Source organism: Helianthus annuus, chromosome 8 (genome assembly GCF_002127325.2).
Source record: "Helianthus annuus cultivar XRQ/B chromosome 8, HanXRQr2.0-SUNRISE, whole genome shotgun sequence".
Lineage (NCBI taxonomy): Eukaryota > Viridiplantae > Streptophyta > Magnoliopsida > Asterales > Asteraceae > Helianthus > Helianthus annuus.
In genome coordinates this window covers 152,630,556-152,655,019 of record NC_035440.2, presented here as the reverse complement: position 1 = coordinate 152,655,019, position 24,464 = coordinate 152,630,556, and the positions used below count along the sequence as shown (strand labels likewise).

General features: G+C 41.3%; 1 protein-coding gene, 1 long non-coding RNA gene and 1 other non-coding gene across 3 annotated transcripts in view; 2 read left to right on the top strand and 1 right to left on the bottom strand.

Annotated features, from left to right (window-relative positions):
• The window catches only part of LOC118481220, a 48,051-nt gene extending 45,265 nt beyond the window's left edge, over nucleotides 1-2,786 (top strand). Inside the window, exon 2 of the long non-coding RNA XR_004864939.1 lies at nucleotides 2,635-2,786. This is a non-coding gene — a long non-coding RNA (uncharacterized LOC118481220). The remainder of the gene's footprint in view (nucleotides 1-2,634) is intronic.
• Nucleotides 2,787-7,854: 5,068 nt separating this feature from the next.
• Nucleotides 7,855-7,961, bottom strand: LOC118481374. The gene has a single exon (XR_004865581.1). It is a non-coding gene; the product is annotated as a small nucleolar RNA R71 (small nucleolar RNA).
• A 14,825-nt stretch (nucleotides 7,962-22,786) lies between these two features.
• Nucleotides 22,787-24,169, top strand: LOC110870639. The gene has a single exon (XM_022119819.1). It carries the CDS (start codon nucleotides 22,787-22,789, stop codon nucleotides 24,167-24,169), a length of 1,383 nt encoding a protein of 460 aa, XP_021975511.1.
• Nucleotides 24,170-24,464: the final 295 nt, after the last annotated feature.

The following is a 24,464-nucleotide window of genomic DNA, read 5'->3' as shown; positions in this document are numbered from 1 at the left end:
TCGCAGGCCGCATAAGCCCAGACTACATCCTACGCGGGGCGCGACAACCTCTGCAGACAGATTCATTGTATTTGGCTTAACTTCCTGTTCCCACTGATTTTAACCATAGAATTAGCAAACTATGGGCTTGTTTAAGTGCTCCCCAAGTCCCCTAATCAGTGTACAACAAGTGTAGGGCCATGATCATGTCTCAAAACACTTGGATTGATCCTATTGATTCAAGAAATCTATAAATACCCACCAAATTTTCATTTCCAACTTGCTCATTCACTCCTCTTCTTCTACATCTGCTCATTAGAAGCTCTCACACTTGTTAAAGGCTCCATTCTTCAGTTTTCTTTGTTCTTGATCCAAGCTTGGACCCTTTGCAAGTCTCCTTCATGCTTGGTTATGCATTTCAAGCATGAAAGTCAAACAGTGTTTGACTTTCTGCTTTGACCATGATTGGTCAAAACAAAGTTCGTTTGAGCTTTGCAACGTGAGCGTAATCACGGTGGTTATAGTCCCTTGTGACTATACCTACTGATTACCACGTTGATTAGGCGTAGTGACGAGTCAAAGTTTCGGTCAAAGTGCGTATTTATGCGTATTTTGCGACAAAGCTATTTTTCGGGTATCAAAACACTTTGTATTGATATCAAATCAGTTTTCTAACTTAGTTAAACATGTTTTAACATGTTTAACTCGTCACTTTTAGTTTAGTGATTGTTTAGGGTCGTAAGTCAAGCGGTCTAAACAACCGATTAGCCTTTCGAACTCAACCCGTTTGGTCGATCATTAGGATCCGACCAAACATATTTTGTGGCCATAGTTGTATAAGGAATAACCTTCTGAGGTTATACCTTATGGTCACTTCGTTTAGTTAGTTATATGATAGGTAGTTTATATGCCATAGGAAAATGACCAAAATGCCCTTTTTACACATAATTTCTTTTTAAGCATATGTAACCTAAATTTTGACATCTAATCTGATTAGGCAATGATATTAAGCATGTTAAGGCATATAATACTTGTCATAGGGCTAGTTAGACCGTCCGAACGCGCTTTTGCGCGAACGACACGTTAAAGTAGCGTAAACTACCTTAACGAGTCGTAATGGGTCATAAGCACTTAGGATAGGTCCCGACTTAGTATGTAGGCTTTGTTAAACCATATCATATGAGTTCCAATACTCATTTGGTTTACGAGACCTCATTCTATCCGATCTTCCGGTTTAGGTCCGGTTTATTAACATAGTTACCTATATTAGGTGCCGTTTGATTCCGTGATCCTTCGAGCTTTACTTGGTTGTTATCTCAAGACTATTAAGCAATATCAAGTGAGTACATAGTCCCCTCTTTTACCGCTTTCAAATATTTTGGGGTGAAACACATGTGCCTACTTGTTACTTTCGTGCTTTTGTGCTTTCATGACATATACTTGCTATGTTCATTAGTACGCACATAGTACATGATTTCATTTACGCTTTGCTATGTATGTTGACTGAGCATGCTAGCACATTGATTTCATAAACACTTTTGTTACATATGTTTACTTAGCATATGGACACATTGATTTACATTACATTTCTGCTATGTATGTTTACTAAGCATGCTAGCACATTGATTTACATTACATTTCTGCTTCGTAAGTTTACTTAGCATACTTAGTACATTATTTTCACATAACATGCTTACATTTGGTATGACATTTGGTTTGTTTAACGGGACTAAAATACATTCATTAACACGGATCACGCCGCTCGGTAGTATGTAGTGGTACCATAGGAATTAACAACTCCCATTCCTGGAATCCTAGGTTTGTTTGGACGTAAAGAATGACAAAATCCGATATACATAATTGATAAGCCTTTAACTTGTTAAGGGTTTGTCCGTCAGTCGCAAGGCTTGAATGTATGCGATAAACGCTACTGATTAAATGTTCTTATCAATAAAAGCATTAGTTTTTCAAAACATAACTTTTGATTCAAACATTTGTTTATTCAAAAACGTTGTTTTACACATGACATTTTGTTTTACATAACATTTGATTATACTTTACCATATACATGTCGTTTGAGTAAATACTTTTTATTCACCATATAAAACATTGTTGTTATTTGATATTTGCTATACAAGACATGATTTACACTTGACATTTAGACATTAAACATTGTTATACATGAACATTTGACATTAGCTAAACAAGACATTCTGGTGGTTTATTTGGTAAGTGATTTAAATAACAAGACGTGTGTTATATGATAAAAGCATGGTGGATACGCCATTGGTACTTCCTATATATAAGTGCTTTTATGATATTACATATCGTAGCGTTATCTAAATCATTTTGACAAAGACATGATACATTTTATACAAATGACATATTTTCACAAGAAATTGTTTTACAAACGACATATTTTATACAAACTCATTTTTACTTGGTTATAAATTTAACCATGCATTAATCTTTTATATCATCTGATTTTCTTATCGATTTTCGTATGATTTATAAAAGAAAACATTTTTATAAGGTTCATGACTACATTTTGTTAAACATTTCTTTTAACTACAAGTCATGAATCCTTTATCAACAAAACCTATGTATCTCACAGGCATTTTTATGCTGACGTACCTTTTTTCACATGTGTTTCAGGTGCTGTTGTTAGATGATCATGATGCAAAACATAAGATTGGACGAGGGCCTTAGTAACATAAACGAAGAAAGACAATGGGTTTAAACTCGTTTATTTCACTTTAACACTATGTAAAACAATTATTAATTCAATAAAACAAAACTTCAATTACCATGTATTGTGAAACAATGATTTTGCTACTCCACTCCCCGACATTTCCGCCACAGTTTGTTGTATTACGCGGTCGGGGTGTGACACACATAAAGACAAGCCTTTTGTATGGGGAACCGAACAAGAGGATGCCTTTCAAACTCTTGAGCGTATGCTTTGTAACGCTCTCGTACTCGCGCTTCCCGATGGAAATGATGACTTTGTTGTTTATTGCGATGCCTCCAACCTAGGTCTTGGTTGCATTCTTATGCAACAAGACAAGGTTATCGCATACGCGTCTCGCCAACTCAAAGTCCACGAGAAGAACTACACAACCCACGATCTCGAACTCAGTGCAGTTGTTTTTGCGTTAAAGATATGGCGACACTACCTGTATGGTACCAAGTGTACGGTCTTCACCGACCATAAGAGCCTGCAACACATCTTGAACCAGAAAGAACTAAATATGCGCCAACGCAGATGCGTAGAACTTCTCAACGATTATGATTTCGAGATACGCTACCACCCAGGCAAAGCAAATGTCGTTGCTGATGCTCTTAGCCGACGAAGCTATTTACTTAGTGTTCGAAATGTTCAAGCTCAACACGACCTCGAAGCCCTCATTCACGACACTCAACACGCTTGTTTTCTCGAGAACACCTTGAAAGAAGAAAGAATCTGTGGAACCGAAAATCAGTTAGTGAATAAACCAAATGGTATTTTTCACTATCTCGACCGTATTTGGATCCCTAGTCGCAATAATCTCCGAGAGATTTTGCTGACTGAAGCCCACAAATCCTGATACTCGATTCAACCCGGTGCCGACCAGATGTACCAGGACCTTCGTGCCAGGTATTGGTGGCCGGGAATGAAGAAGGATATCGCTTTATACGTTTCGAAGTGCCTAACTTGCTCGAAAGTTAAAGCCGAACATCAACGACCCTCTGGCCTACTCGAACAACCCGAAATCCCGATGTGGAAATGGGAGAGTATTGCCATGCATTACGAAAATCCCTCGTACGCCATCAGGTCACGATAGCATTTGGGTTATCGTTGATCGTCTTACGAAATCCGCTCACCCTTTACCGATACGAGAAGACTTCAAGGTAGAACGATTAGCACAAATCTATACCGACGAAGTCATTTGTAGACACGGGACGCCTCGTGACATCATCTCTGCCCGCGGTGGTCGTTTAACCTCACATCTCTGAAAGACATTCCAAGCCGCTTTCGGTACGACCCTCCATCTCAGTATCGCATTTCATCCCCAGACCGACGGTTAGACTGAGCGCACGATCCGCACCCTTGAAGACATGCTTCGTTCGTGTGTTATAGATTTTGGTGATAATTGGGATTCACATTTACCTTTAGTAGAATTCTCGTACAATAACAATTGTCACACTAATATTCAAATGGCACCCTTTGAGGCATTATATGGTAGAAAATGTCGATCGCCTATTGTATGGCACGAGATCGGAGACGCTCAAATTACCGGTCCTGAGTTATTAAAAGAAACGACTAACAAGATCCTCCAAATACGAGACAATCTCTTGAAAGCTCGGAGTTGTCAGAAGAGTTACGCCGATAAATGCCGCAAGCCCCTTGAGTTTGAAGTTGGTGATCACGTACTCCTAAAGGTTTCACCTTCACAGGGGGTGATCCGATTCGGTAAGAAAGGAAAGCTAGCGCCACGATACGCGGGCCCCTTTAAGATTCTGGAAAGAATTGGCAAAGTCGCCTACCGACTCGAATTATCGGAGGAACTCAGCAACGTATATCCGACTTTCCACGTCTCGAACCTCAAAAAGTGCCTAGCTGAGGAAAATTTTCACATGCCTCTTGAAGATTTGCAAATAAACGAGACCCTGCACTTTGTGGAAAAGCCAGTAGAAATCATGGATCGGGAGACCAAGAAACTTCGACGCTCTCGCATTCCTATAGTGAAGGTTCACTGGGAAGGTGATGTGCACAAAATGCAACATATAAATTACATCAATTGTGGCATAAAACTAACCCTTTTTTAGTACTAATGTTGGAAAATGTGTGCTTTTGTCTTCCTTTTGTATTTTCAGGATTAAATGAGCTCAAATAAACAAAAGAAGCAAAAAGACAGCTAAATCTAACATAAATACAAGAAAAGGAACAAAAGTGGCATGCCCGACCTCCCGACAGCATCTTCCCAAGCAAAACAAAGAAGACAGAAGACTGAACACGCCCCGTGCTCAGTGAGCACGGGGGCGTGCCCAGGTGTCAGCGGAAAAGACAAAGTCATAGAAGCTTCTGTTGCCCACCACGGGGTCATGTCCAGTGGACACGGGGGCGTGGTCAACTTCCTGCAGACGCATTTAATGTAATTGCAAATTGCAATTAATGAAGAGAGAGACGCGGATGGACACGGGACCGTGCCCAGCGGACACGGGGCCGTGCCCAGGCTTCTGTTCAGCCTATAAATAGGAGTGCTTGGAGCTCTTGCAACTCATCCCTTGGCACACCACCTCTCTCACACTTCACCCACCACCCACCACCATCACAACACCATCATCCACCACCATCATCCAATGTCCATCATAGAGTGTGTGAGTCATCTCGGGATCCAAGATTGATCGTAAGAGTTCTTGACAATCAAAGGCCATGTTTGCCTAAGTCTCTTACATCAGTTGGTGAAGACAAGTGTTTAGTGTAATAATTTTTATTTTTAATCTTTTGCACTTTTTAATTGGTTTTGTATTAATGACTTTAATTACTAGTTTCTTATGTTGAAGGTGATTCTTCCTTATCGTTTGTCCATGGTGTCTTGGCATTATTTTACTGTCTATATAAAATAAAAGATTTTCACCATTCATATCTCCACGGTCTATATGGAGGTATGTTGGCTACCTGGTCGGGGGTTAAGGGAACGGTTTGGTAAGAGTATTGTCATTGTTCAGTGTATAGATCCTGCAAAGAACCTGGGTCAAATTTAGCAGGACCTCCTTCAATACCCAAAGGTATTGGATGGCGGGGGTCCAAACTCTTTGACCCCCTCATAAGTTAAACTACTATTAAAACTTTAACCCGGCTACTTAGGACTGTATCCCTGCTGACTCAGACTACTTAGCCGAGGGTAACGTCGCCTTCAAAAGAGGGGCCTACCACATTATGCATTAATAACTTAATTAGTTATCTTTCAATAATCCGACCCTTCAGGATTGTATCCTTGCTGACTCAAACTACTGGATTGAGGGTAACGTCGCCTTCAAAAGAGGGGCCTACTACAATAACTAAGATAATCTCTTAAACAAGTGTAAAAGGGCGAAAATAATCAAAGGTTACACTACACACGAGTCGGATCCAAGTGATTCATCTTGTCTATCTGTTTTATTTTTATTTTATTTTTCAGCATTTTAGTTAATTTTATTTTCTTAGTTTAAAAACCTTTTTTTCTAACATTTTGATTGATTAGACGTTGACGATAAACCGATACTAAAAGCTCTTGTGTCCTTGGACGACCTCGGTATCTTACCAACACTATACTACGTCCACGATGGGTGCACTTGTCCATATGTGTGTTTAGTGTTAGTAAATATCATGTTTTATAAATTTAAAACTTCGCTAAAAAGTGTAAAAAGGGCTTAAAATATAGGGAAATTGGCCTGTAATAATCCCACCTAGACCTTATTGGCCATTAATAATCCCACCTCAGAATATTCCCCCTATCAGTCCCACCTTTCACCTATATTTCCTACAATGGTCCCCCGTTAAAAAAACTTAACGGAGTTAAGTTTTTTTCCAAATTACAAACAGATTTTTTAGGGCTTTTGATTAGAACGACGATACGAGTCCATTGATGTAAAACTTGCCTCGAAACGGATCTCCAAACGATGAAAACGACGCTTCAATTCGGGTGTTTAAATTTCCAATTAACCAAAATCAAGTCACTTGGAGCACTATTTCGAAGTAAGTTTTACATCAATGGACTCGTATCATCGTTCTGATCAAAAGCCCTAAAAGATCTGTTTGTAATTTGGAAAAAAGCTTAACTCCGTTAAGTTTTTTTAACAAGGGACCATTGAAGGAAAAATAAGTGAAAGGTGGGACTGGTGGGGGGAATATTCTGAGGTGGGATTATTAATGGCCAATAAAGTCTAGGTGAGATTATTACAGGCCAATTCCCCTAAAATATATACCTAAATTATATTACACCTAACGCACATCAAGTTTTTGGCGCCGTTGCCAGGGACACAAGGATTTTAAGAAAGTTAGGAATCTAATCATTTTTTCTAATTTCTTTTTATTTTTTTAGGATTTTCTTAGTTTTTCAGCTTCTGCAGCGCTCAGCACGGGTCGTGCCTGGTCGGACACGGGCCGTGCCCAGCAGTGTCACTGGCAGTTTTTATTTTCCGGGTTACAGAGAGCTGAGCACGGGGCCGTGTTGGTGCAACATGGGGCCGTGTCCAACTTTCCAGTAATAGGGATCCGGAAAACAATCGCTGTATCTCTGACCACGGGCCGTGTTCACTGAGCACGGGGCCGTGGTGAACCTTCTGACCAACATTCTTTTCTGTTTTCTATTGCAGGACTTGGAACCAGACACCACATCCGAACTTTCTACGTAGTGTATGAGCTCCAGTTCTAGTAGAGACATAAAAGAACCTCTAGAAGAACCCGAACGCTTTCTCAGAAAAAGACTTAAAGCTAAAAACCAAGAGAAGGTTTCGGGGGATCCACTTCCAATGGCGGACCAACGCACCCTCATGGATTACCTACGACCCAACGTAGGTAATCTCGGCGCCGCTATCAATGCACCGAATGTTGAAGCTAACAACTTCGAACTTCGGCCACATTTGATACAAATGCTTTAAAACTCCGCAACCTTCCATGGGCTTGCGGACGAGGATCCCCATCTACATATTACTAATTTCTTAGAAATATGTGATACCTTTCGGATCAATGGAGCGTCAAATGACGCCATCCGCCTTCCAATGTTTCCATTTTCACTAAAAGACCGAGCAAAAGCTTGGGTCAACGCCCTCCCAGTTGGTTCGGTAAACACCTGGGATGAACTAGCCCAAAAATTTCTATATAAGTATTTCCCTCCCGTTAAAACGGCTAAATTAATGACTGAAATTAATACATATTCACAAGAGGATGGGGAATCCTTATATGAAACTTGGGAAAGGTTCAAGGAGCTATTGCGAAAGTGTCCTCATCACGGTCTTGCGGTATGGCAACAAGTATCCACTTTCTACAATGGATTGTTGCCACACACAAGACAAACACTTGACTCTAGGTCCGGGGGACTTTTAGGTAATCGCCGCCCACATGAAATATACAATCAAATTGAGGAAATTGCTCAAACCAATTTTCAGTGGCACACTCCCCGAGGCAATAAATCTATTGCCCCGGGCGCCCATAAGGTTGATGAAAGCACTTCTTTACAAGCCCAAATCGAGGCCCTTTCTTCAAAAATCAAAAAGTTAGAAATGACAAAAACGGTCTCGGTTATGGCTTGTGAAGGGTGCGGTGGGCCACATGAAAATTGGAGTTGTATGAAAGAAACAGATGACCAACCAGAGTCGGTAAACTACATTGATAATAGACCTAGGCCGTCGGGTCCTCCAACGGGTACCTACAACCAAGGATGGCGTAACCACCCTAACCTTGGTTGGAGAGAACCCGACAATAGTAGTAACCAACAAAGCCTAAACCAACGAACAAACTTTCAACAACCACGAAATGAGTCACAAAATTTCCCTCAACAACAAGGTGGACGAGAAAGGATTGAAGATACTATATCTCGCCTCATCTCCGACACGGACAAGAAAAACTCGGATCGATTTCAACAATTGGAATCGAATTTTAGAAATCAACAAGCTAGTATATAAAACATTGAAAAACAAATAAATCAATTAGCTCAAAATTTTTTCGAGAAACCACAAGGCGCGTTACCAAGTAATACCGAAACAAACCCAAAAGCACAAGTCCATCTCATAACGTTAAGAAACCGTACCGTGGGTTCCGAAGAAGCTCCACCAGCGCCAACTGAGGGAAGCACAACACTGCCCCAACAAGAGAAGGCTTCTCTTCTAATTCAAGAGCCTACCAAGGCTCCTCCAGTTCCATACCCCGGAAGGTTAATTCGTCAAAAGACCAATGAGCAATTTGCAAAATTCGAAAATCTACTAAAACAATTGCATGTTAATATTCCTTTTATCGAAGTCCTAACTCAAATGCCTAAATACTCGAAATTCATGAGGGACTTCCTCACTCATAAAAGGAAAATTGAATCATTGCAATTAGTTAACTTAGGCGAAGAATGCTCCGCCCTCGTACTCAACAAACTCCCACAAAAGAAGATTGATCCTGGAAGCTTCACAATTCCTTGCTCGATCGGGGAATCCCCCATTCGTAATGCACTAGCCGACCTTGGGCTAGCATTAACCTCATGCCCGCATTAATGTTCAAGCGACTCGGCCTAGGAAAAACGAGCCTTACCAAGATGAGCATACAACTTGCCGACAGACCCGTCAAATACCCACAAGGTGTCGCTGAAAACCTATTGGTCAAAGTCGACAATTTCGTCTATCCGGCCGACTTTGTCATACTAGATATGGAAGAAGACACCGAAGTCCCCCTCATACTAGGGATGCCATTTCTAGCCACCGCGCAAGCAGTGGTAGACATGAATGACGGAACACTCACTTTGATGTATGGGGATAAGGAAGTGAAGTTCGGGGTTGGGAAGAGAGTAAAGGACGATGACCCGGTCAATTACATTAGGTCATTGATTCGAGTTTGGATGATGCTCTCCGACGGTGCAACATGGGATGCAAAACATCCCGCTCAGAAAATATATGACCTCACCTTGGGTCTAGCCAAGGACCCTTATAAACGTGGCGCACCACGGAGGCATTCCGCGGAACTATCCTTAGTTTAGCTTAGATTAATTTTTAGTTTAATTTGCAGGAATAAAACACACTCGGGATGGTGAAGGATAACAAGGGAAATGAGAAACATCACCCCATGCACGAAAACAGGGACATCCGACAACAATTTCTTCATTACAGTAAGTTCAGCACGGGCCGTGTCCGCCCAACACGGCCCCGTGCTGCACATTCTGCAAGAATCGCCCAGTTCAGGTAACTGGACACGGGCCGTGTTCACTGAACACGCCCCCGTGTCCAGGCTTCTGTATCTTTTTGCTAATTTTTGTCACTGGCACCTGAACAAGGGGCCGTGCCCGGTCACCACGGGGCCGTGTCCAGAGTGCCAGTAACATAAAATTTTGCTTTTAACACCCTTTTACACATTCAATCAACCTAAAATTTATTTTTGGGACACATTGAGGACAATGTGTAATTTAAGTGTGGGGGGATGCTAAAACCTTGAATCTTGCAAGTCATAATAACAAGCCTTACACAAAACTCTATTGGAATCGCTAATCACCCTAAATTTTTTTCAAAAAAAAAATTCATTTTTTTTACTTGTCCAAGTTTAAGTTGGGAATTCAAGTTCTAACAAGGTTATATTTTTACAAGTTTACAACCAATAGCGTCGTGATAAAAAGAACCAACATAAGAAAATTATGAAAGGGTATGACAAGCTTAGTTAAAATTTGATTATATATACTTGATCACATAAAAACCCTTTCCCACAAAAGTGAGTTTTGAGCCTTTATCGAGCATACAAATACATATCTTTACACTAAATGCTCATTTTTCGTTTCTTGTGTGAATAGCCGCTTGGTTCGTACGACTCTAGAACTTGCCACGACAATACATTCCCGGTCCTTACCAACTTAAACCCAAGTAAGTAAATGATGGAGGCATTAGGACTAACCCTTTTTCTTTCTACACCATTATTTTTCATTTTTTTTTACCACCTACCCAAAATCCCCCCTAGTTAACCCTTTTGAGTCTAAACCTTTTTCATTTCTTAACCCAAAATAATCACCCTTTTTACCCACCTAAACCTTTTTATTTTTAACCTTTTCTTTTAGTAACAACGTTCGGTTTTCTTATGACTTGAAATATATATATATATATATATATATATATATATATATATATATATATATATATATATATATATATATATATATATATATAGATGAAACCAAATAAACAAACAAGTCCATCAAAAATAAATTTGTTTGAAACAAATGGTTCATCAAAACAAAAATAAAATCATGAAAAATAAAAAGTCTTTCAAAAAAATCGACATTTGTTACGCCTTTCGCCCTTTTACTAACCACTAACCTAACCACCCACCTTTAGCCCAAGCCTAACCCTTCACCCAAAAAGTCCTCTTGATATTTACAAAGGTATATAGTTAAAAAGGAGGATGATTGATTGCTTGGCAAGCCTATGGTAGGAGTAAGTTCCATGCCGCTCTCGAGTGATTCACTAAAAATACACCTTCGGCCGAGTGTTGAGTGATTCCCCGTGAGGTATGTGAACTTGTATATAAATGGAATTTTAAAAAAGATATGTTATGCCCTAATAAGTAATTTTTCTTACGAAACGTTTTTAATAAATCATGACGAATAGGATTGTAAATAAATAAAAATAAAACCTAAATAAAAAATCTTGGAAATCCCGACACTCTATGACAAGCCCAAAACTTCTCTTCTACCCATTCCATTTGGGTGTGTAAGCCACATTATAAAGAGTTTTGCTTGAGGACAAGCAAAGATTCAAGTGTGGGGCTATTTGATGTGCACAAAATGCAACATATAAATTACATCAATTGTGGCATAAAACTAACCCTTTTTTTGTACTAATGTTGGAAAAAGTGTGCTTTTGTCTTCCTTTTGTATATTCAGGATTAAATGAGCTCAAATAAACAAAATAAGCAAAAAAGACAACTAAATCTAACATAAATACAAGAAAAGGAACAAAAGTTGGATGCCCGACCTCCCGACAGCATCTTCCCAAGCAAAACAAAGAAGACAGAAGACTGAACACACCCCGTGCTCAGTGAGCACGGGGGCGTACCCAGGTGTCAGCAGAAAAGACAAAGTCATAGAAGCTTCTGTTGCCCACCACGGGGCCGTGCCCAGCGGACACGGGGGCGTGGTCAACTTCCTGCAGACGCATTTAATGTAATTGCGAATTGCAATTAATGAAGAGAGAGACGCGGATGGACACGGGGCCGTGCCCAGCGGACACGGGGCCGTGCCCAGGCTTCTGTTCAGCCTATAAATAGGAGTGCTTGGAGCTCTTGCAACTCATCCCTTGGCACACCACCTCTCTCACACTTCACCCACCACCCACCACCATCATAACACCATCATCCATTGTCCATCATAGAGTGTGTGAGTCATCTCGAGATCCAAGATTGATCATAAGAGTTCTTGACAATCAAAGGCCATGTTTGCCTAAGTCTCTTACATCACTTGGTGAAGACAAGTGTTTAGTGTAATACTTTTTAATTTTAATCTTTTGCACTTTTTAATTGGTTTTGTATTAATGACTTTAATTACTAGTTTCTTATGTTGAAGGTGATTCTTCCTTATCGTTTGTCCGTGGTGAACCAAGGATTTTAAGAAAGTTAGGAATCAACGGCCTAATCATTTTTTCTATTTTCTTTTTATTTTTTTTAGGATTTTCTTAGTTTTTCAGCTTCTGCAGAGCTCAGCACGGGCCGTGCCTGGTCGGACACGGGGTCGTGCCCAGCAGTGTCACTGGCAGTTTTTATTTTCCGAGTTACAGAGAGCTGAGCACGGGGCTGTGTCGGTGCAACACGGGGCGGTGTCCAACTTTCCAGTAACAGGGATCCAGAAAACAATCGCTGTATCTCTGACCACGGGCCGTGTTCACTGAGCACGGGGCCGTGGTGAACCTTCTGACCAACATTCTTTTCTGTTTTCTATTGCAGGACTTGGAACCAGACACCACATCCGAACTTTCTACGTAGTGTATGAGCTCCAGTTCTAGTAGAGACATAAAAGAACCTCTGGAAGAACCCGAACGCTTTCTCAGAAAAAGACTTAAAGCTAAAAACCAAGAGAAGGTTTCGGGGGATCCACTTCCAATGGCGGACCAACGTACCCTCATGGATTACCTACGACCCACCGTAGGTAATCTCGGCGCCGCTATCAATGCACCGAATGTTGAAGCTAACAACTTCGAACTTCGGCCACATTTGATACAAATGCTTCAAAACTCCGCAACCTTCCATGGGCTTGCGGACGAGGATCCCCATCTACATATTACTAATTTCTTCACTTGGGAACTCAAAAGTGATATGAAAGCTAAATATCCACAACTCTCTGTTACGTCCACTACTTAATTTCGGGACAAAATTCCCTAAAGTAGGGGAGACTGTAACAACCCGTACTTTGGTTGTTCCTACTGTGATCGTATTTCTTTCGTAAAAACTTGTACTCTTGGGATTCGATTAACGCTATGGGTTAGACTATATTTTCAACGCATTTTAAACACATTTTACAATGCTTATTATAATGCTTACCACCTAAAAGCATTTTATCGCAATTTGCATCGCTTATTTATAACGCTTGTTACTTAAACGCTATCGCAACGCAAAAATGAAAATTTTTGGCACATCATTACTTGGTTATAATGTTATGTGGTTATCAACGCAACGCCTATGCACTCAAACGCGCACTCGCAACTCGAATTAAACGCAACGCAACCCAACGCTTAACAAACGAACCAAAGTTGGAAAACCAACTCGCGCAAACTCGGCCGCCCGGATGACCATCCGTCCGGATGGAGCCATCCGGACACTGCCACTTGCACACTGACTTAAACCTCGCCCCCTATAAATACTAGCAGTACACCCTCATTTCAACACTTTGACACTCCCATCCGCTCCTCAATTCTCAGTCATGATTCAAACCCATTTTTGTAAGCTTTATTCTCTCAAATCTTCGTCAATCTTCATCTCTATTCACTTCTACTCCATCCTCTTCATCAAAATCACACACACACACACTAACTTTTTCTCGAAAACACTGATCTTAGACCTCTCGAAGGTGGTTTTCACTCGTTTTGCTTAGGCAAACTGTTGTGGAGCATCATTCAATCGAGATTGGTCTAAGATCCAAAGGATTTTCACACTTTTCAACTTAGTTATGAAAGATTTCAACATTTTTCTACTAGTTTTGAACTTTTCCTTGGTTTTTACACAATATTGATGGAATCTGGACTCAATCAGATTCTCGACTCGCTCCTTAGTTGAAAGCCGACTTGAAAACTGTTTTACACCAAAGAGATGGACCGATTAACGGGTCAAACATGAAATTTCATCAAGGACCGCCCGTTTGTTAAAATGGGCAGAGGCCATCCGGACGAATGGACTGGAACTAATAGTTTTCCGTTGCTTGACACGCCGTCACACCATATCCGTTAACCAAAACCGTTGTTTAAAGAAAAGTTTTACAAAAATTCAACCACAGACCATCCGCCCGAATGGCCATCCGTCCGGACGACCATCCGTTCGGATGATCTAACCCTGATAATAATCGTTGCTTACTTTTGTTGCCACGACTGTTAGAACATTTTTAAATCACACTTCGAAAATTTTAACGGTTCATAAACACCCACACACGATCCAAATGGCCATCCGTCCAGATGCCATCCGTGTCACAACCCCCGACCCCTGCCCGGGAGCGGGTGCCACAAGCCAGTCAGATGGTATCAGTGTTTATTAATTTGGCAGCAGAATACATCAGGACCGTAGTTAGGAAATATTTTTATCAGAGTTAAACACCAAACTTTTATAATAATAAATGGGATAAAACCCAAGTTTCCATTACAATATATTTATAGGGATAAACCCTAGTTTATTGAAAACAAAACTCCTTTTTAATTAGGTAACTTTTATAGCCACTTTTCCAAGCCTTCCGTGCTCTCCAACTGGCTTCTATTGGCTTTCATATTTTGTTACCTGAAACGCGTTTTAAAAAGGTTTTATCAGCAAGAAATACTAGCGAGTGCATCCCTGTTTAATCAAAATAGTTTACAACTTCACAGTACTGTCAACACCTGATTTGTGGGTCATATTACTCATTGGCTAACTCTTTGTCCAATGGTAACGTCTTTCACAATGTGTATACAAAACCCCAACATACCAGAAGTAATTGTAGAATCACAAATACTCAATTACTGTTAAGTATTTATTTCAAAAATTTGAGGTTTTGGTGAAACATTTTGACTCATGAAGTAATTTACAAAAAGGTGGCAAAAAGCAGACGTACTTACATTGTTTACTTAGGTAAAACTAAAGCTTCTAGGTGAATCTCCTGGTTATAATCTATTAATTTTAAACAATGCACAAGTGTTAGTAAAATAACCCAAATCATATTAACTGTACAACTCGAGACAGAACTCCAATGACTGAGTCAGGCAGAGCCTTGACATGCATTATGGAGTCCTAGATCAATCGGGTGTAACAAGAGACAGATATCCAACGACTGAGTCAGGTAGAGCCTTGACATGCGTTACGGAACCCTAGATCGATCATGTAGGGTAATAAATAAGGTTATAATACTTACAAGGAGGCAGAGCTTCGCATTATAGGGGTATTATATCCCGAGTATAATAATTGCCTAGAGAATTTGAGAGAGAGAATTTATATTTTGAACGGATTGCAAATGAGCTTGACCACCCTATTTATAGGCCTGATCGGCAGCGAGTCGCGGCCCGCGTAAGTTTTGGCTTCGGCTTTCGCGGCCTGCGAGGGTATGCGTGTCGATTATAGCTTTAGCCTAGCCTTGCCAAGTCACCAGACACGTGGCGCCATGCAGTGTCGAGCAAGCGAAGGGGCTAGCGCCCCGCGAAAGCTAAGGGAGTCCAGGTCGCAGCCCGCGACAACCCTATTTTTGGGTTTTTCTTGATTTTTATAAATATTAAGGTATTTCGGGCTCATTTCTAGTATACAGGCTATATAAGGAACGTTTAGGGTCATGTTAAGGGTTCTAGGAGGGTTGTTATATCCTCCCCACCTTGTTTTAGATCTCAGCCTCGAGCTCTACTGGAATAGGTGTGGGTATTTCCTTTACATTTCTAATTCGAGCTCCCAAGTGTATTCTGGTCCTCTCTTGGAATCCCATTTTACTTTGACCAGAACTAATCTCCTGTGTTTAAGATTCTTCATCTTTCTATCTTCAATCTGAATGGGTTTCTTTACAAATTTAATTTTCTCATTTACTCTATGTCTGTGACAACTCGAATTTCCAAGATTTCTATTTCGCATTTATTGCACGTTCATGTATTGTTTAGTTGTTTAATTGTACAAATAATTGGCTATGGAACTGTAACGTTTTGATACAATAAAGTGCATTGTGTGATTATGCATGGTTATGTGTTAATTGTGATAAATTTGTTAAAAACATAAACTTAGTGGTGAAACTGTGAAACTGTTTGAGATGGTGTGCTATTGTAAAATATAATAGCTAAGGGTGTGTAGAGTTATTAGTGAAACTTATATGGTACTTAACCCTAATCTTTCACTAAACCTCACACAAGAAACCAAAGCACGTACTTCACATTCTCTGGCAATCATCACCACCATCATTGGCAAGACATTCATCACTTTTGTTTCCACATTCTCTCTAGAATCATTCAAGGTAATTGTTTATTGATTATTGTGATACTTGTAAACCCTAATTGATTGTTTGATTAATATCAATTCTTGATTCTTGATTATATGTTCATGAAAACCCTAGTTCTTCATATAATATTCTATGACTTTTGATTTGATTCTGATGATGATGTTAGTGATATTTAAAAGTTGTTTAATCGATTGCCTGGTGAAGTAAGAATACATGATTGGTTGATAGTTGAATTGCCGCTATACATAATGCATAAGAAAATTAGGGTTTTGGATTGTATGAATGTAACTGATGTTCATGAAACTTATGTTCTGCTCGATGATTGATTTTACTTGTTGTCAGAGCTTTAAGTGTTGTTATAGTCTGAATTTTAAACCAAGGAGCACTTGTCTGAGTTTTGAATAACATGCTAGGTCCGAATTTATGTATTAAGTAACAAGGGTCCGACTTTTAATGATTGTATTAGTGTCCGAGCTTTAACATGTATGGTCCGATGTTTATGTATAACAGGACCTTGTCCGAGTTTTTCATATAAACTCAAGGGGTCCAACTTTCATTTAAACAAAAGGATCCGAGTATTCATCACTTATATGTCCGAGTTCTTATAGCATATCATGTCCGAGTTTCATATACACACATAACATGAAGGTCCGAGTTTTAATGGGTTGGTGGTTGTCCAACCTTCCCTCTTAAACATGTCCGAGTTTTAACCCCTTTTTATTTGTTGTCCGAGTTTTGGCAAGGCATGGGGTCCGAGTTTCATTTCCCCCATGTCCGACTTTGTGAAGCCCATACCCTTTAGTCCGACTTTCAAACAGGGAACCCCCCCCCCCTCACCTTTTGTCCGAACTTTTGCATGTTAGGGTGTTAGCTGAGTTGTGATTTCCTGTTAAGGGTCTAACTGGGTAGGATGTAACTGTGTTACATTTATTGGATATGTACAATTTATGCCAATTGATTGGTCTGGTAAACCGTAAAGGGGTATTATTGATAAACTACGTTAGATTGTATATTAAGTTAAGCATGCTAACTCTGTTACGACTGTAAGGATGTTAACTCAGTAGACATACCATATTGCTAGTGTGTAAATCCTGTTAAGTATGTTAAATTGGTGAAGTATGTTAACTACATGTTCTTCCTATCAAGCATGAATTGTACGAAGACGATTAACTGGTTGTAATGCCTGCTGTTAACTGTTACACACACTTTGTGATGAACTTTACATGCGAAACCTTACAACGTGTACTGACTGTGGGCACATGCATACTCTAGGCTTTGATTGATTGATTGACTGTTTACGAGCACATAGTTAGCATACCGAGCAAACCAAGGTGAGTTCACACTCTTACTAAGGCATGGGATTCCCAAAGGCTTGGGAATGGGATTGAAGGAATGAGATTGACTAGATTCGTATATACACTGTTACTAGACTACCATACCATCGTCCTCGGTTGTGCAGGACACATACGTAAAACCTACGTATACTTGTAATGCTCATTGTCCTCAGGTTGCGAAGGACACTCACGTAAAACCTACGTGAACTTATACTCACTACTGCCTCGGTTGTGTCAGGCACTTACGTAAAACCTATGTAAACCCCCGCGTACCCCTATCCTCGGTTGTGAAGGATTACTTACGTAAAACCTACGTAAACTTGTACGTGTTACTGTTCTCGGGATATGTAGAACACTTATGGTTACAAATAGTCTAGTGGTTATACAACATGGGAAGCCCCCACCAATGGAACATACTATCGGCCCAGTAGAGCCACATGTTACAAACAAACTTACTATTACGCATTTACTTTCTGTGAACTCGCTCAACTAGTTGTTGATCCTCTGTTACATGCCTTGCAGGTCGTTAGATACATGGAGCTTGCACAGGGAGGAGCTGGTCGTTGTGGGCTTGGATCGTTATCATCTTGTTAAACACTTATGACATTTGATACTTTATTACGATCGGTTTTATTTATACGCTTCCGCTAAACAGTGATAACTTACTTATGTTTTGGTACACCTTTCATATGGATTTGGTTTGGTTTAATGGCAATTACATTTACTATATATATTGTTCTATATGATTGGTGGCTTGATCCTGGTCAGTCACGCTCCCAAGCGGTGATACTCCGCAGGTGGATTTTGGGGGTGTGACAGATTGGTATCAGAGCCATTGGTTATAGAGAACTTGGTTTTAATATAGGGAAAACGTTTTTATTAAAACCAGACTATAACCAGAACAGTGCTCTCAACGATCCACAACGACGCTTTGCTCCACGTGCAAGACTCAACATACTAGGTAATAAGGTTTATGTTTATTACCTGCATGCTAGAATTGCATAGAACTTTGCTCGTAGTATGCTTAGATTACACTGCTCATTACTTGTTATTGCTTGAGAACACCTATGTGCTTACACTCTTCTGTCATCGCACTATTCGCGAACCTTTCTCACTTATGTTGCCTTTGATGTCAAGATCAATGGACGGACGAATTAACATGACACAAGCCCAGTTGACGGCTTTCGTTAATGAACAAGTTGCTGCGGCACTTGCAGCTGCTCAAGCAGGTAGTATATCCTGCAGTTTAGACTCACACTGGGATCTTTAGATCCTACCTTAACTCATGTGTTTAACTTTGTCCTATTCGTACACAATAGGTCAACCCGCTCAGCAGCCCGTCTGCACTTTCAAGAACTTTATGGATTGTCGTCCTAGCACATTTAGTGGCACTGAAGGAGCGGTTGGACTCCTCCACTGGTTTGAAAAGCTCGAGTTTGTGTTCGAGATGTGTGAATGCTCTGAGGCTCGCAGGGTCAAGTATGCCACTGGTACTTTAGAAGGGATCGCGTTAGGTCTTAGGGTTGGCAGCTGCAAACGCCACCCCTTGGAATGACTTCAAGGAACTGATAAAAAGGGAATACTGCACTCGTGAAGACATTCACAAGTTGGAAGACGAGTTGTATCATTTGAAAATGGTTGGGTCAGAGATCGAAGCTTATACTAAACGGTCGAACGAGCTGACCGTGCTGTGCCCAACTATGGTGGACCCTCCAATCAAGCGCATTGAGTTGTATCTCAAAGGTTTGGCGCCAGAGATTCAGAGCCATGTGACATCGGCTCATCTTGACAACATTCAGGCTATTCAGCGCCTCGCTCATCGTATCACAGATCAGGCAGTGGATCAGAACAGACTGCCTAAACGTATCAGCGCTACTGCTACCGCTACTACTTCTGCTACACTTGCTACTCCCAGTGACAACAAGAGAAAATGGGATGGGGATTCTAGCAAAGGATCAGCTTCAGTTCAGTCACAGGTTCAGCAGCGAAAGACTGATAGTTACCAGAGTCCCAGTCAGCATTCTTCAGGCAGTCACAGGCAGGGGGGATATCGAGGGAACCTTCCAAAGTGTAACAACTGCAACAGACACCACAGTGGCCAGTGTAACAAGGGTCGCTGTCAAAGATGCCTCAAGATGGGTCATGAGGCCAAAGATTGTAGAAGCCCTCGGCCGCGAACCAGAATCAGCAGCAGCCACAAGCACAGCAGAATCAGCAACAGGGCAACAAGGGGTGTTTTCATTGCGGCGCAGAAGGGCACTTTAAAAGGCACTGTCCTCAGCTAAACAGGAACCAGAACAACAACAACAATAACAACAATCAGGGAAATGGCAACAACAACAATGGTGGGAACAACAACAGCAATGAAGCAAGGGGTCGTGCATTTGTGTTGGGGCAGGGTGATGCCAGAAATGATCCCAACGTCGTTATGGGTAAGTTTCTTCTTGACGACATTTACGTTACTGTTTTGTTTGATTCGGGTGCGAATACGAGTTATATGTCTTTGAAAATGAGTAAATTGTTAAAACGCACACCAACACCTCTAAACACCAAACATGTCGTAGAACTAGCAAATGGTAAGAGTGTAGAAGCCACGCATGTAGTCAAGGGTTGTAACATCGTTCTAGCGGGTCAGATCTTCTCGATTGATCTTATTCCAATAGTTCTGGGTAGTTTTGACATCGTCATTGGCATGGATTGGTTATCCAAGCAGCAGGCAGAGATCCTTTGTAAGGAGAAGATCATTCGTATTCCTCGTTCGGGTAAGGAACCTCTCGAAGTTCAAGGCGACAAGAATGGTGCTGTGGTTGGCATCATCTCTTTCTTGAAGGCTCAGAAATGTTTACGAAAGGGTCATACTGCCATTTTGGCACTAGTTACTGATGCATCAACGAAAGAGAAAAGAATTGAGGACATCCCAGTGGTACGCGACTTTCCTCAAGTGTTTCCTAAAGATTTACCTGGTCTACCGCCTCATCGCCAGGTCGAGTTTCACGTCGAGCTAGCTCCAGGAGCAGCACCTATAGCTCGCGCACCGTGTCGTTTGGCTCCAACTGAACTGGAAGAACTGTCTAAGCAACTACAAGAGCTCTTGGATAAGGGCTTCATTCGTCCAAGCTCTTCGCCTTGGGGAGCTCCGGTACTATTTGTGAAAAAGAAGGATGGCACATTCAGAATGTGCATTGATTACCGCGAATTGAACAAGGTCACAGTGAAGAACCGCTATCCTCTTCCTCGTATTGACGACTTATTCGACCAGTTGCAAGGGTCGAGTTACTATTCCAAGATTGATCTAAGGTCAGGGTATCACCAGCTGAGAGTCCGGGATGAGGACGTCTCCAAGACAGCATTCAGAACTCGCTACGGTCACTACGAGTTCCTAGTCATGCCATTTGGGCTTACGAACGCGCCTGCAGTTTTCATGGATCTTATGAACAGGGTGTGCAAACCCTATCTTGACAAGTTCGTCATTGTTTTCATTGACGACATTCTGATCTACTCCAAGAGTCAGGAGGAGCACGAGCAGCATTTACGTCTTATCTTGGAACTTCTTCGAAAGGAACAATTGTACGCAAAGTTTTCAAAATGCGACTTCTGGCTTCGTGAAGTCCACTTCTTAGGCCATGTGGTGAACAGGGATGGGATTCATGTCGATCCATCCAAGGTAGACTCGATCAGGAACTGGCCTGCACCGCGTACATCAACAGAATTACGCCAATTCTTGGGTTTGGCGGGGTACTACAGGCGATTCATTAAAGACTTTTCGAAGATCGCACAGCCGCTTACTATGTTGACACAGAAAGGTGTCACCTACCGTTGGGGCAACACTCAGGAAACTGCTTTCCAGTACTTAAAGGATAGGCTTTGCAGCGCACCTATTCTCTCATTGCCAGAGGGCACGGACGATTTTGTAGTCTATTGTGACGCATCGATACAGGGGCTTGGTTGTGTATTGATGCAGCAGGATAAAGTTATTGCTTACGCTTCTCGTCAACTCAAGGTTCACGAACGGAACTACACGATGCACGATTTGGAGCTGGGAGCTGTTGTTTTTGCGCTTAAGATATGGCGACACTACCTGCACGGTACCAGGTGCACTATTTACACCGATCACAGGAGTCTCGAGCATATCTTCAAGCAGAAGGAATTGAACATGCGTCAACGACGATGGGTCGAACTGCTTAATGATTACGAATGCGCCATCAAGTACCATCCAGGCAAAGCCAATGTTGTGGCTGACGCTCTCAGTCGAAAAGATACTTTACCTAGGCGGGTACGAGCCTTGCAGCTCACCATTCAGTCTGATCTTCCTGCACAAATACGAGATGCTCAGGTGGAAGCATTGAAACCAGAAAACGTAAAGGCTGAAGCCTTACGCGGCTCAAGGCAACGATTAGAACAAAAGGAAGACGGCGCCTACTATGTAACAGGACGCATTTGGGTCCCACTATACGGCGGTTTACGAGAACTTGTGATGGATGAAGCTCATAAGTCTCGCTACTCTCTCTCTCACGTCCAGACATAAAAAAACCCTAGTTCTCTCTCTCTCTAATGGAGAAAATCGACCCTCTTGCTACCTTGACCTAAAATTCGTTTTTCTTGATGATTGTAGGGATTGTTTTGTGTGATTAGAGTCTCATCAATTCTGATTTACACTTACGATTCAATATAATCATTCTTTGATTCGTTTTTTGTTCAAGATTAGGGTTTGTTTTTCGTTTTTTTCACTTGGCTGCCGCTGGTTGTTTGGTTTCGTTGTTAATCTGGACTGGGTATACAAAGAGAGATTGTGTTAGCCGCATTTACAATCTGATTCATCCTTTCTTGATCGATTTTGTTCTTGACGGCTGCTAGGGTTTTTTCAGGTTTCTTTTTGTTTGAAATAGGGTTGGCGGCTAGGGTTTTTCAGGCTTTTCACATAATTGTTGGCCGACATCTCTAAGGGATCTGTTTTCTTGCTTTCGTGATCAGATTAGGGGCTGAAGTAAGGAGTGGATTCTTGAAGTGCGGCAGCCTTGGTTTAGGGTTTCATTGCAGCTTTAAACTAGGGTTTGCACACTGTTCGTATTCAACACACTTCTGATTGGAACGAATTTTTGTGACGGCTGCTAGGGTTTGTCAGGGTTCTTAATGGATGAACTCACGAAAACTGGTGGTAGGCCACCACTGTCATTCAAAGAAATAGCGGATCGTATACTTGATGTTGATGGAAACAATATACAGCCAAAACGTGGTATAAACATTATCGATGAACTTACTAAGGTCTCGGCACCGGTTCAATTGGATAATTTGTCCTCACCAATAACAGGTTTCCATGGGCTGAATTTGTCGGCTGATAAGGAGAGTACAAAGTCTTCTGGCGCTGCGAATCCATTTGCTAAAGTAGTGAATAACGCAAAGGAGAATGTAAAGGTTAATTTTCGGATGATGGAATCTAGTGAGTCAGTTGATGGAGCCGATGTCGTTATTCCAATGTCTTCGGTTAAACAGGTCTCTGACAGGTATGCTAACACTTTGTATGGATATTTTCTGGGTAAACGTCTGGCTTTCCCAGTGGTGGATTATTTCGCAAAGAACAACTGGGTTAAATATGGTCTCTCTAGACTAATGATGAATGCGAACGGGTTCTTTTTCTTTAAATTCAAAACAAAGGAAGGGATGGATAAAATGGTAGAGGATGGACCTTGGATGATTAGAAATGTCCCGATAATTTTGAAGGAGTGGTCGGCCTCTGTCAAGTTGGAAAAGGAAGATATTAAAGCTATCCCAGTTTGGGTCAAGATGCATGATGTGCCGTTAGCAGCGTATACTGAGGACGGTCTTAGTTTGCTCGCGTCTAAGATAGGGGTGCCTAAAATGTTAGATTCGTACACTGCTACAATGTGTGCTGAATCGTGGGGAAGAAGCAGTTATTCTAGAGCTCTCATTGAAATTCAAGCCGGGGATGAGTTAAAGAGGAGTGTTACTGTTGCTATCCCATCTTTAGATGATAATGGTCATTCAAAGGTGGAGGTAAAAATCGAATATGATTGGGAGCCTTTAAGGTGTTCATCTTGTTGCGTGTTTGGTCATGAAGATAGCTCGTGCCCAAAGAACCATCAAGTTGTTTCGAGTGGGGATTCTGGGAAGAAAATTGATGATTTTCAGGTTGTGGGTGCCAAGAAGAAGAAAGCTACTAACCAAGGTCTCCACATGAAAAATCAGAAACCTAAGGTAGTGTATAGGCCTGTTGTAAACCCTAAACCAAATTCGTCGTTAAGGAAGCCGATGAACAATCAGGTATCAACGTCTAACTCATTTGATACCCTTAAGGACGATGATGGTGGTCAGGGATGTAGTACGGTGGGTCGTATAGAGAAGAAGGTCAAGCATGCTAATGACAAGCAGGATTCAGATGAGGAGGAGGTCGAGGAAGTCTACAATGAAACTAATAAATTTATGACTTCGGGAACACATCCTTCATCTTCTAGAGCTCGGGCAAGCAACTCCTCCACAAAGGGTTCCAATGGCTAGACATCTAGTGTTTCGAGTCAAGGGGTTGCCAGTTTGTGGCAATTTCATCTTTGACGATGGAGGTTGAGTCGTTTTTGGTCTTTTCGTGTTTTGGTCTTGCCTACTTTGTTTCATGGTGTAATGTAGGCTAGGTTGTGGGTTGTCTTAGAATGTTTGGTTTTGTTTTTGGTTTACATATACGGGGCATGTCCTGTATATGAATTAGTGTGGAACTCATCCTCACTACTTGTACTTTATTGGGATTGTTTTAATAGAATCACCGGGGTAACCCTTTACCCAAAAAAAAATAAGTCTC